This window comes from Papaver somniferum, chromosome 10 (assembly GCF_003573695.1).
Source record: "Papaver somniferum cultivar HN1 chromosome 10, ASM357369v1, whole genome shotgun sequence".
NCBI classification, from domain to species: Eukaryota; Viridiplantae; Streptophyta; class Magnoliopsida; order Ranunculales; family Papaveraceae; genus Papaver; species Papaver somniferum.
Genome location: NC_039367.1, coordinates 143168045 through 143182093, shown reverse-complemented (window position 1 = coordinate 143182093; position 14049 = coordinate 143168045). Strand labels below are relative to the sequence as shown.

Genomic DNA, 14049 nt, shown 5'->3' with positions numbered 1-14049 from the left:
GAGCCAAATCATGTGAAGTTTCATTCACTAGTGCATTCTGCTCTTCATAATAACCACCTTGATTGAAATCTTCATTACAATCATCAGGCTTATTACCAACATCTATAACTCTAGCACAGATAGAAACCCAATCTTCATAAATGAACTTTTCTTGTGTTTCTTCATCTTCACTTTCAGCTTCACTTTCATCTTCACCTTCCTTTGCATCTTCATCTGCATGTTCCTTAAACAGAAACTCAGGCCTATCATCAGGATGACACTCATCTGTATGTACATTAGGAAAATTGACCTGGTCATCTTCATACCCCTGTACTTGGTTGTATGAAACAAATGCTTGTGTTGGAATATCTTCACACCCCTGTTCTTGGTTGTCTGCAACAGATGCTTGTGTTGGAACATCATGCACAAAATCAAGTCTTGTTGGTCTCTTGTAAGGCTTCTTAACATGGTTGTTATCTTGTTTATTAAGTCTTGGACTCCTCCTAACCTCAACCCTTTTACTCACTAATTTCTTCTTCACTGAACTTATCACCTCAGTCATACAACTCATCCCACTAGCACTAGCAGTATCACAACAAAAACCCCGTACTACCGTTGTAGGAATAACTGGAGCAATCCACAATCTTGCAAAATTGCTAGCATTTGGTTTCCCACTTTTCCAGAATGAATGAAACATATCTTCTGATTCACACTTATCCCATGCATTCCCATCATTATCACTAAATAAAAACAACTCAAGTGTAGGATCCATACCCTGTTCATTTACCATCCTTTCCTTTATCATAGCCATGAATTTGTCTCCACTTGTACCAGCTTTACAATCAAAAAAATACATGTCCTTATATATCCCACCTATATCAGTTATCCAGAAATCCCTATCTTCAGTAGCCATTCCGAAACATTGAAAAAAACAAAATAAAACAGATCAATAATCATGATCAAAATTACAAATACAAAAAAAAAAAAAAAAACAGAATTTTGGTATATCCAAACCCTAATCTCAGAAAATGAAATTCTCAATTTTATAAATCCTAATTCTATAAACATAGATTCAGAATTACAGAAAAATATAACCCTAACCAATTATAAACCCGTTTGCCGAAAAAAAAACCCTAATTTCAGAAATTGAAATTCCCAATTTTATAAACCCTAACTTTTTTAAACATAGATTCAAAGAAACGATTACTGGAAATACTAAATACTAAGTCTAAATAACGATCAACATAAGTCAAAAAAACCATTAATAATTTAGATTACTTACCTTTTTCAGTAAATTTTACAGTTCTGTTCTTCACTCCATTAAACATCAGCAAACTATCTCGATCCGTCTCTCTGTCGACCTATCTCTCTCGGTCTGTCAACCTATCGACCTATTTCTCTCGATCTTATAAGTTTAGTTCAGCATTCTCCCTCCCTCTCGAAATCCGTCTCTCTCTCTTTGGATAACTTTCTCTTTCAGGTTTTGAGTTTTTGTGGATGAAAATCGATGAAGAGAAGATAAGACATTAGCAACACACGTACGGGTTCACACTGCACCAAAATGAGAACATGTACTAAAATGACACGTGTCCTTTTTATATCAAACCACGTGGCACCAATAGATGAGTCATCAAAGGGTAAAATTTGTAATTTCGTCATACACACGTGGGCAAATAAGGTTCTGAGACGTGTCCAATGTCCTCATCTGTCCGTTAATTTTCTTCGTGATCTGGATTCCATAGGATATAAACACGTGTCACCATAAATTATTAGCAAGGGTAAAATTGAAATTTAGCATTGGTGTTGACTAGTCAATATGCCCCGATTTGACCAGATATATCTCTCTAATGGCAAAAGTAAGGTTTTGGGGCATTTTGACTTATTTTTAACGTTCGGTGCATTTTGACAAGGTGATGGTCCAAATTGGGGCATTTTGCCACTTAACCCATTTTTCAATGATGGGAAGAATATCCAGTTTCAGAAAAGTGTACGACAATTGATCATACCACACCTCCCAACTTTCTCTCTAGAATTTCATTTTAGTTTGTCTTCCTTGAGAATTCCACTTGGTTCCCTCACTAACCTGGATAGTGTCGGTATGGGTTCAACAGATGAGGAGAAGAAGGAATCAGCAGGGGAAACACTAGGGAGATTGTTGTAAGGAGAGATTAAAGATGAAGAATTGAAGAAGCTACTTAAGATTCAATTCGATAAACGTCTGCAATGGGGTTATAGATCATCTCATCAAAAACAACTCTCCTTCAACCTTGACTTCATTAAATGTATAATTTCTATCTTCCCCTCTAATGAACTCATTAACTACCCGAGAAAGCTGTTCAAATATAAACCTGCAATTTATGTAGTTCAAGAGACAGAAGCTAATAGTAGTCACTCATGCTGATGTGTCCAGTGACCATGATTTCATTTGTTTCTAAGACTGATGATTTCCATTCAATCAACATATATCTATTCATGCACATGCGTAGGATGCTATTCAAATGTAAACAGTCAATGTGTGTTATGCAGACATGTTATAGGTGTGTGAGCAAGATTAGAGTCTGTGCTGTACTGACTAACTCATTTTACTGTATAGCCTTGAAAAAGATGGAAATGTCAGGGCAGATTGAGACAATGAACAAGGAAACCTATGAACTACCAACAGAATTCTTAGAAGCAGTATTTGGAAAAAATTATCAACCAAAGGTACAGCCACAAAACATTTTCATACTTTCCGCTTTCCGCTATGATTTCTTTCATAATTCTCATTTTCTTAAAACAGTGAATGCAGTGGGATGTTAGTTAAGCATGAATCAGCAACAATAGACGAAGCAGAAGAAGCTTCACATGAATTATACTGCAAGAGAGCACAAATCAAAGATGGACAAACTGCTCTGAAATATAAGAACTGTCATGTTACAGGGCTCACTAATTCAAAGGCACAAGTCAATTACTTACTCAAGCAAGCAGAGTGAGTATCTAAGAGTGAACAACATTGTAAATCATAGACGACTAGTATTTCAAAAGAATATATATAAATAACTTTCTGAAGGAGCCTCTTTAAGATTAAATGCTCCCTAACAACTCTGCATTACACGAATTATTTCATATGGAATAATATCTTTCAATAGGAAGCTTGGGTTGACAAACATCGACGCCATACTAGCAGATGTTACTCAATATGAATCTGACAAGATATACGATCGTCTACTTATGATTGAAGCCATAGAGGTATACTGAATCATTCTCATAAGCAATTTATCACCAAATTTTTCTTTTTAATATAGAGAAGAAAGACCCGTGCGAAAGCTGAATATCCTTATATTTTCATGTTTGTAGCACATGAAAAAAACATACAACTGTTTATGAAGAAACTATCACGGATGATAGAAGATAGTCTTCTCTTTGTGGACCATTTAATCACTTTTTTGAGGTCAAATACTTAACTCGTCTAAATAGATATATGAGGAAAATTCATGTTAGTTTCTAATGTGTGTTTTTCAGTTAATAATCCTCTTTTGACACTTGGCTTGTTTACAGGCAGTCGACGAGGATGACTGGTACTCAGGTTTCATCTTCCCCCAGGTTGTGTAAAAATACTAGCTGCTAATAGTCTCCTCTATATCCAGGTAAAACCCCAAGTAATAACCACTAAATGTTAAAGCTTCATGTTGTTTCAGAGTTTCAAATGATGTGCACATAATATCTACATGCAGGATAATGTTTCAGTTGTGGATCATTGGATTGTCAATGGAGTGCACATGGCTCGTTCATCAGTGTAAGAATACTTCTGACACCAAAAAAAAAACTACCCAATTAATGGGAGGAATTCATCCTTGGTGCTTAATGCATAAATAATCAGTTTATGATAAAACCAGAACAATGAAACAGACCAACAGAAAAGAATATACTCAAACTATAAAATGGCTATTTAATGGGAAAATAATTCAATACAAAAAATCTCCATTGGGAAGCATAGTACTTATATCCATATCTGAAATGGGCATGCCCTTTACCAAACATTACAATGCATCATTTTGACTCTTTTAAAAGACAAATTCCTATTGACTGCAGAGATATTTGGAGAAAAAAACTAGACAAAAGTAAGGAAGCTGCAAAAGAAATTCTATTTCCAGGACTTGGAGGAAGCCACAAAGCAGTGAATGAAGTCGTCAGTCACATTAGAACATTCTGTATGGGAGGGTACGAACAATTCTCAATGAATACGGAGATGAATGGATGGTTGCACAGCTGCTTTTCAAGAAGAAGTAATGAGAACTGCATTTTTCCAAAGTTCTGTAATAACGTGATCCTCTGACTGTAGGTTGTATCTCAGCGGTTTAGCTTGTTTTTTGTTGTTTGCATCTCTATTTTATTCTTTTACTTGGGATTTAAAGTTTGAAGAATCAGAATCTTAATGTTTTCATGTAATGGATTTATCAAAGCAACATGTTGAGAAAATTGTACCAACATTTGCGTCTTCCTTTTGTCTAGTGTTGAGACAGAATCTTCTGTGCACTATGGCAGTTTTGACAAACAGCAACCACAAAGACAAGTACCTAGAGATCTTACTTCATTCTGCGGCTTCTTCAGTTTATCATTGTTTTCTGTCTCCTTGCTTGAACTTGCTCTTTCACCAGATTCCATCGTTTTAACATCCTTTTCTCCTAATACTTTCAATGAAACCAAGGTATTCTTGTGAAGCATTGCTTGAGAAACAGACTTGCCCAAACTCACATCCATTTTGGCAGTTGATGCTTTTGGATCCCAACTATGAATTCCGCCATCCTAATAGCACAATAACCTACCGCTCTTCGTAAACCCAAATGCCCCCCATATATAACTATCAAAACTAAACTCTTTACGCCATCTCAGGTCATTACAAGTATCTTTATTCTTCTTAAATAACCATATTTCAGAACTACGGTCAGTGGGATAATAAATAGAACATAGAAAATCACCTAAAACCCTTAAACAAATACTAGAACGTGGGGCATTTGGTGTCCAACAAGGTGGTGCTGGAAGTTCACTGAACTTTTCGTCATTCAAATGGAAAGCAATAATGGTTCCTGCGTGGTGGTTTTCCCAATGAATAGCTCCACTTACAAACCTACCAGAAAATTTACTAACGTATTCCATGTTGACATCCGCCGTTCCTTCATTTCTCCATCCAGTGCCACTGCCAACAGTGTACACCTGCACAATCCCAACATTTGATTCTCCCTCAGACTCATATATGCTAACAACCTTGTACTCATTGGTTGAATGAATGTAACCAAATCCAGTCCACCAGTAATCTCCTTGAGATCTTGGAAGCATAATACATTCTCTGGTGACTGGATTGCAAATATAAGCAGGTATACAATTATCATCCTCCCATGTGTCGAAGCAAATTAAACCACTATGTGAACCAGAAAAACAATAATCCATACATGGAAGGTTTAAATTCATCCTTGTTTGTCTAATAAAGGGTGTGCCATCACAATTATTTTCATACTCAGTGTAATAAAATTCAGCAAGCCCTTGTTCAGAACTCATAATAATAAAATTCAACTTACCAGAATCATCATCAGCAGAATTAAGATGGTTCAAGTGCAATTCAGAGAAGGATGGAAGATTAACAAGATCTCTCCAAATTTTGCAAACCAATTTACACTCCAAAGCAGATTCCGTTGGTAATCGAGTTAGAATTTCAAATGTAATCCCTTTTGGTAGATCGTTGAACCTTCCCATCATGAAATCTTTGATTAGAGAAGTGTAATAGTGAATTGAATCACAATCTCTTTTCCGGTTCCAAGGAGGAGAAACGGAGTTTATTTTTGGAGACAAAAATAAGAGTGAGAAAATGAGTTGGTTCGGTTCTACTTCTAATTCAACAAAACGTGTTCCGAGTTTTTTGACAACGTTTTTCAGGGCTAAACAACGATATTGCTTTTTGCTTTTCGGTAAGCATTTTATTTTAAAAGACAGTTAAATCCATTGTGTTAGGCCAAGCACTATGGTGAGCGATTTAGCGTCCTATAACTTAGCGAAAGCCTACAGTAGAGAAATCAAACAGAAACTGAGTTTCTGTGGAATCTCCACTTTACAGAAACTGAGTATCCGTGCAATATTCAACGGATATTCAATATCTGTTTCTGCTCTTTCTCACTGTTTTTAATTTAGGATTACATGCAGAAGTAGGCCTGGTCTGGACCCTCACTTTCATTTCTAGGCCATTTTTTTTATTTTTTGCAAAACTAGGCAAGTTAAACGGATTCCATCCACTTTAACCATGTCGGTCAATTTATCGCGTTGACTTGTCAATATCTCGCCAAAATATCATATAGGGAGATCTCATACATGTGGTAAGATTACTGAAATGTCCTTCACACGTGTGTGTCAGTCACACTAGATAAGATGTCCACGTGTTGCTATCTGAGAGCCTAATCTAACTAAGACGATATCTCGAGGATTAATTGAACGACCATGATAGTGACGACATGAATATCTGAAACCAGGCGAGATAAACTGAAGTTACTCATTCATTCTTCTTCTTCTTATCTTCTTCTTCTTTGTTTTCTTCTCCTTCCATTTTCTTTATTTTGCTCAAATTAGTGAAGAGAGGATTTGGAATTAAATTAGGGTTTCACTGAAAAGATTTGTAGGAAGAAATTAATGATGGTTCTGAAATTGATTGAACATGGGAATTCGAGAAAAAGGGTTTGATAGAAATTGAGAAGAAAAGTAGATTAAGGTTCAGTTTGTGAAGAAAGTATTGATGGTGTTTGGATCTAATCTGAGGAGAATCAGAGACGGGTTTCTTCTATAATTGAGTATTAGATCGATGCGATTGAATAGAGAAACCAACATGAACTGATGGAGATGCCATTGGTCGGAGATGTGATTTGCTGTTGTGCTCGAATTATCAAGAAGAAGAGGTTTTGAAGATGGGTACTGGTAGAGATTATGAGATGGTAATGGTGGTGAATTGAGCAAGGTTGAACTGTGAACAAGAGATGCGAACAGAAATAGAAGAAATGATTAAGCTGTGGTGATTCAGAGTTAGGGTTTCCGTTGGTTTTGCTGCTGCTGGGTGAGAAATCGAAGCTTTGTAATGAAGCAATCAGCAGTTGTGTTGATGAATAGAGATGGGTATGACTCATCTGGTGAATGGGTTTGAGCTCGATGGGAATTCAGGTGGGGTTCTTGTTGGATTAATTACAGCATCAGAAGAAGAAGATGGTGGAGCTACTAATTCACAGTTCGTGATGGCCTGGATGGCTAGATGGGTGCTGTGTATAATTTCACAGAAGATTGAAACCGAAAATTGCAGGAATTAAGAAGATTGTGTTGCTCCTAGATTTGATTTTGGTTTGTGTGTGACTGAGTTCTGATGGTAATTGGTGCTGGTAGTTGCATTTGAGAAAGAACAACACAGGGTATGAGTTGCTGCTGTCGAGATATGCAGGGGTTCCACTGCAAGAATGGTTGCAGTCTCAGATGGTGCTGGTACTTAGAATTACAGGTGGTATTGAGCTATTGTTGGTGGTTGTAGCTCATGACAGTGAGGCATGAAGTGAGTAACAGATCAAAATGTGTAATTGGTGTTGAATGAGCAGATGGGTTCTTGAGTTGGTAGGTGGTTTGCAGTGGAGTGATGCCGTGGTGAGATGAACTAACAAGAGCTGAGGGCAAGCTGTAATTGCAAGGTTGTAACTGAAGTTGAAGCTGCGGAAATGATGATATTACAAGGCTGTAGAAGGTAGTGAAGGATGTTGAAGGTAGTGAATTTGATGTGGTGATAGTTGGTTGAGGTGTTGCAGCTGGTAGAGATTGAAGACTGTATGTGTTTTCCATTCTAGGAGTTGCTTCTCTTGAGCTTTGTTCGGGCGCAAAACAAGGATGATATGTATCCCACTTGAAGTGTCCAAGGTAAAGAAATACTAAATTTGTGTTGATACTTTTTTTTTCAAAGTCTGTCTTCATGACCAGTCAACTAGTGAAAAACAACGATTATATTTTGTTGTAGTTGAAATTTTGTTGTTTAGACTGTATGGCTTGTGCAAGAATAGCAATACTGTTTTAGAGGAGATTTCTAAGTAAATGAGATATAACATTTCAGACACTAAGTGTGAATTGTTGTAAATTCACATTAGACATTTGATGCCAAACTGACTAGAAAGGACACCTTTGTCTTGTCCTTGCTTAATTGGAATGTCTGGAGATCAGGCTGGTAGATTAATAAGATTTTGTTGGTGTCTTGGGCTTACTAATGCTCGCCAGTGTTTGAGCGCATTTCTTTGTTTCATTGGGGACTGTTGATGGTTGGCTGTTGTTGAAACAGGCTTAAAAGATGGTACAGTTAAGAGCATGACAAGCAGTTGTTTCTGCTAAAGTTGGCAGCTTTGTGCGATTAACTGGTGGTAATGAGAGGGCTCTCAACTGTAGAATCAGGTGGAGAGCAGGAGCAGTTGGTGGCAGCTGAGCTGCAAATAGTTTATGGAAATCTAAAATGGCAGCTCAGCTTAGTTGAATTTCTGGTGTGAATCTGAAATTCGGTTTTACATGAATTGATTTTGAATTGAAGGAGATTGGGCCAACTAATGGAACTGTGAATGGTGATATGTACAAATTTTTTCCGTGACATGATTCCCACATAATCAGTCCACATGGCATATTCGAGCCCACGTAAGCAATCCACATGGCATATCCAAGCCCACTGTACAGTTTTCATGTTGATTTAACTGAGTTAAATCAATGATATAACATTAAATCAGTGATACAAAGGACTTTTAGGTTTTTTTAGTTACACCTAACGGTGCTAACTTTCCATCCATCACTTGGTCAAAACTTGCCTAGTCTAGCAATAAATAAAAAAAGTGGCCTAGATTTGAAAAGTAACAAAAAAACAAATCTATTTTTGTAAAAATCCCTTTAATTTATTAAAACTCTTTTCTATACTAAACCAACACTCGGTATCCGTTTTGCACCGGAAACAAATTTTTTTAGCTAAGGGATGCCTTTTCCCGCAATGAGATGGCTTTTGGACCCATTTGGCTATGTTTCAAATCAAGGATAGCTAAGAGATATCTCTTATCACAGTGCTTGGCCTTAGCAAGCAAAAGTGCAGATTAGTTGAACTTTTTCTAAAGTTACACATTGTTTAAACTTCATAGTGAGCGCACATGAATATAAGACCCAACGGCTGCTTTTTTTTCTAAAAGATGATGTTCTCCATGGTTAGTTTTCGCTTTAGTTGGTATATCTTCACCTCATTCTGATCACATTAAGTCTCTAACTCAGTCTAATCTTTTTTATGTTAGGATTCCTAAATAGTACTAGGAAGTGGTTAACAATAACACCATCATGGTCAACATGAATTAACTATGAAGATATGCACTAAAAGACTGACGTCTTATTAGAGATTATGACCACCACCAGCACCACTTACCTTTCTGGTCCGATTACGATCGTTTTCTGTTTACAGAACCGGTAACACAGCTGTTTTTATTGGAAGAACTTTCTCCTATCAGTCTAATTATTCTCGCAACTAACTCCCTCCGTCCCTAAAAAAAATGACCAATTCATTTTTAAATTATGTTCCAATAATAGTATTTAGGGATATATATTATTAAATAAGAGCATGTTTCTAAAAATTATTATTTTATTTGATTGTTAGTATAAGAAATATGTTTAATTTAATACCCATATTTATATATCGTTTTAACATATTTTTCAACCATATAAAATGTACCAATATTTATAGACATAGTTTGAGAGATAAATCATTTCTAAGTTTTACTAGTAATATATAAGGGTATAATTGTAAAAGAAATTCAAAAAATGCACCCCAGTCCTCGTTGTCTTAACAATCGTGCAAATTTGAACTAAGTTATCCATTTTTGATACCGAGGGGACTATTTGTTTTTCTGCGAGCTGCGTTAACCTCCATCATGGTCATTATCAGAATGATAATATATAATCCACCTTCCTCCATCAAGAAAAAATTGATGTCTTTGCCATTAGCTAGGTGACATGAACATTGCCATCATGAAAAGATGCAAACAAACAAGCGTTCTTAACCACTGCATTTGGACAAAATGAATCATATTCTATTAATAATTCTAAACAAAATCATACTCTATTACTATTAATAATTTTTTTAAACATACCTTAACTTGTCCGGCGACTGTGATCAGCCGCCACGCCCCATTTTCGGTCCTTAAACCAATGGCATTATAGGTCCTTAGATTCAAGGGTTTGCCGATAAATGAACTGAGAGTTTTGATTACTGAAGTCAGCAATAGGTGGGACAGCTAGTCAAGCAAAAGTTGCTTTGACTTTGACTAGAGAAATTACTAATCTATGGTTCTGTGGTGTAGTGTGGTATTATTGGGTAGTCGCGTGGGAAAAAGACGTGAAATCCGTGGCTTATAAAGTGAACCCACTCTGGCATTCAAAACAGCAGCAAGAGTTCGGTCTAGTCGGGAACAGAAGTCATAGCTGCAAATTCATGAAAGGGCCGAATCAACTTGGCGTTGAACAAACAAGTACTCAGATTGCCGGCAGCGAATAATGACCGGAAAGGCGACAGAATCCTGTAGAAAAAAAATGAGGACAGCCGTGATGGTGGTTGTTGAAAGAGATAAAAAGGAAGGAGACAATTGGTGGTGGTTACCCAGACTAAAATTTGCTTTACAACAATGGATCATGTTCCATTATTCTTCCCACGGCCATCACGTGGGCTAAAACTTTACACACCACAGAATTCACTCCATTTTTGAAAGAAAAAAATCTAACTAAGACAATTGTGCACTAGATTTTTTCTACTAGTGAAATGAGAGAACCATCATGATTGACAAGTAACATCAAGCATCTAGATATTGCCCATTGACACCTATTTTGGTAACAAATAGCATGTCTTGATAATGAGAGCAGAATCAGGTATGGACAAGGTACGCAATTGCGCCGATTTAGCCTCCAAAGGGTACTTGCATAAATTACCAAACTAAAAAAAACTCTAAAATTTGTCTAGACCTTGCCCATATCATCAGTGTATCTAGTGTTGACGACCATCGACACCTTAATTGGTGACATATCTACATTTAATTCAAGAATGCTTTGACCATCAATGTATATGTGCAAAAGTTCAAATTCAAAGATGAAAATAATGTTCTTGGACTTTAAGATAACTCATACACAAGATGTTAACAATAATAATTTTAGATGATTAAAAGAATACCCACTTTCAGAAAAGTTATTGACAATGAGACAAAGATGATAAAAGCAGTTGATCTCTATAAATCCAATGTAGCAAGTCCTGCTCATACCACAACTATCAACATTCTCTCTTGCATTTCATTTTAGTCTTGTCTTCCGAGAAATCCACTTAGTTTCCTCACTAGCCTATAGACTGTATCATTATGGGTTCAATAGATGAAGTGAAGAAGGAATCAGCAGGGGAAACACTAGGGAGATTGTTGAAAGGAGAGATTAAAGATGAGGAACTCAAGAAGCTGATTAAGTTTCAATTCGAAAAACGTCTGCAATGGGGTTATAAATCATCTCATCAAGAACAACTCTCCTTCAACCTTGACTTCATTAAATGTATAAGTTCTATCTTTCCTTTTTCTAACAGAACTCATTACCTGAAACAAAGTTAAAAACTACAATTTATGTTAGTTCAAGTGACACAAGCTATCAGCAATCACTTAGGTTGATCTGTCCAGTGACCATCATTTCGCTTGTTTCTGTGACTGACTGTTTCTATTCTATGGGCATGCATCTGAAGTGTGTTCAAGTGACATTTATTCATGCACATGATTAGGACAATATTCAAATGTAAACAGTCAAGAGTGCGTTTTGTAGACATGTTATAGGTGTATGAGAAAGATTATAGTTTGTGTAGTACTGACTAACTCACTTTACTGTGTAGCCTTGAAAAAGATGGAAATGTCAGGAGAGATTGAGACAATGAACAAGGAAACCTATGAATTACCGTCTGAATTCTTAGAGGCAGTTTTTGGAAAAACTGTCAAGCAAAGGTACATCACACTATCACAGAACATTTTCATAACTTCGGTGCTGCACTATGTTTTCGTTCAGAATTCTCATTGTCTAAAAACAATGAATATGCAGTATGTGTTACTTCAAACATGAATCAGCAACAATAGACGAAGCAGAAGAAGCTGCACATGAATTATACTGCGAACGAGCACAAATCAAAGATGGACAAACTGTTCTTGACATTGGTTGTGGTCAAGGTGGTCTAGTTCTATACATCGCTCAGAAATATAAGAACTGTCATGTTACAGGGCTCACTAATTCAAAGGCACAAGTCAATTACTTACTCAAGCAAGCAGAGTAAGTTTCTATGAATGAATGACAATGTAAATCATAGACGACTAGTATTTCAAAAGAAAAAAATTAAACTTTTTAAAGCAGCCTCTTTAAGATTATATTCTCCGTAACCCTATATTACACTAATCATTTCATTGGGAATAATATCTTTCCATAGGAAGCTTGGGTTGACAAACGTCGACGCCATACTAGCAGATGTTACTCAGTATGAATCTGACAAGACATACGATCGTCTACTTATGATCGAAGCCATAGAGGTATACCAAATCAATCTCATAAGCGACTTATGGCCCAATATTTCTATTTAATAAAAAAGAAAGAAAACAGAAAGACATGCAAAAGCTCAATATCTCTCTTTCCATGTTTGCAGCACATGAAAAATTTACAGCTGTTCATGAAGAAACTATCAACTTGGATGACAAAAGAAAGTCTTCTCTTTGTGGACCATATCTGCCACAAAACATTTGCTCACTTTTTTGAGGTCAGATTCTAATAAATTTATGACAAAAATTCATGTTTATAATGGGGTTTTCAGTTAATAGAGGTATTCCCCTTTTTGACGCTCGGCTTGTTTACAGGCCGTCGACGAGGATGACTGGTACTCTGGTTTCATCTTCCCCCCTGGTTGTGCAACGATACTAGCTGCTAATAGTCTCCTCTATTTCCAGGTAAAACGCAAGTAATAACCACTAAATTTTCAGACTTCATGGTGTTGTAGGGTTTCTAATGATGTGCGGATAATATCTACATGCAGGATGATGTTTCAGTTGTGGATCATTGGGTTGTCAACGGAATGCACATGGCTCGTTCAGTGTAAGAATTACTTCTGACACCAAAAGAAGCTACCCAATTAATGGGATAAATTCATATCAGTTCATGATGCAACCAGAACAATGAAACAGACCAACAGAAAAGAATCTGTCCAAACTATAAAGTGGCTACGTAATAGAAAAAAACTCCATCAGGAAGCACAGTACTTAAATCCATATCTGAAATGGGCATGCCCTTTACCAAACTTTTCATAAGCTAATGCATCATTTCGACTCTTCTAAAAGAAAAATTCCTCTTGACTGCAGAGACATTTGGAGAAAGGCGCTAGACAAAAATATGGAAGCTGCAAAAGAAATTCTATTACCTGGACTTGGAGGAAGCCACGAAGCAGTGAATGGAGTCGTTACTCACATTAGAACATTCTGTATGGGAGGCTATGAACAATTCTCAATGAACAATGGAGATGAGTGGATGGTTGCGCAGCTACTTTTCAAGAAGAAGTAGTGAAGCAATTTCCATGCCAATTGAGTTTTCCAGAGCTGTGTGATAATGTGATTTTCTAGTAACAATAGTTGTGGGTTGTATTACAGGGGTTTGGCTTGTTTTTATTGTCTGCATTTCTACTTCGCTTTTTCTTTTTGTTCGGATTCAATATTTGAAGAACTCCTTTCTTAATTATATCATGTAACGGATTTGTCAAATCAACAATCGTGAGAAAATTGTACCAAATTTGCATTTTCCTTTTGTCTAGTTATTTGCCTACAGTAGAACTGAAGAAACTCTAGAACCTTTACATTTCATTCACCTCTTATTTTGGTCATTTCAACCCATTGACGCTTAATTTTCCAGTGTTAACTCGCACTGGCAATCTAATTCTTGATGAGCGACCTCCTTATGTAAGTTATAATTCAGCTCAGTAATAATGTGATCTTATCAGTAAGTTGGCAACACATTTTTGTC

At 36.5% G+C, this 14049-nt stretch overlaps 2 protein-coding genes and 1 pseudogene across 2 annotated transcripts; 2 read left to right on the top strand and 1 right to left on the bottom strand.

The window, feature by feature from the left end:
* Nucleotides 1-2077: 2077 nt before the first annotated feature.
* Nucleotides 2078-4248, top strand: LOC113317973 (annotated as a pseudogene).
* Nucleotides 4249-4764: 516 nt separating this feature from the next.
* On the bottom strand, nucleotides 4765-5709 carry LOC113316381 (F-box protein At3g07870-like). Its single transcript, XM_026564573.1, has one exon. It carries the CDS (start codon nucleotides 5707-5709, stop codon nucleotides 4765-4767), a length of 945 nt encoding a protein of 314 aa, XP_026420358.1.
* A 5546-nt stretch (nucleotides 5710-11255) lies between these two features.
* LOC113317972 ((S)-tetrahydroprotoberberine N-methyltransferase-like) lies at nucleotides 11256-13833 on the top strand. The gene is made up of 8 exons (XM_026566093.1): nucleotides 11256-11565; nucleotides 11894-12002; nucleotides 12097-12321; nucleotides 12476-12575; nucleotides 12689-12799; nucleotides 12897-12986; nucleotides 13073-13131; nucleotides 13395-13833. Exons 1-8 carry the CDS (start codon nucleotides 11382-11384, stop codon nucleotides 13591-13593), a joined length of 1077 nt encoding a protein of 358 aa, XP_026421878.1. The 5' UTR covers nucleotides 11256-11381; the 3' UTR covers nucleotides 13594-13833.
* The last annotated feature ends 216 nt before the right edge of the window (nucleotides 13834-14049 follow it).

Excerpts from the sequence above, each read along its gene's own strand:
- LOC113316381 (XM_026564573.1), bottom strand. The coding sequence starts at position 5,709 with ATGGGAAGGTTCAACGATCTACCAAAAGGGATTACATTTGAAATTCTA.
- LOC113317972 (XM_026566093.1), top strand. The coding sequence starts at position 11,382 with ATGGGTTCAATAGATGAAGTGAAGAAGGAATCAGCAGGGGAAACACTA. Across the intron at positions 12,576-12,688 it reads TTATGATCGAAGCCATAGAG|CACATGAAAAATTTACAGCT; the intron begins GTATACCAAATC and ends CCATGTTTGCAG. Across the intron at positions 13,132-13,394 it reads ATGCACATGGCTCGTTCAGT|AGACATTTGGAGAAAGGCGC; the intron begins GTAAGAATTACT and ends TCTTGACTGCAG.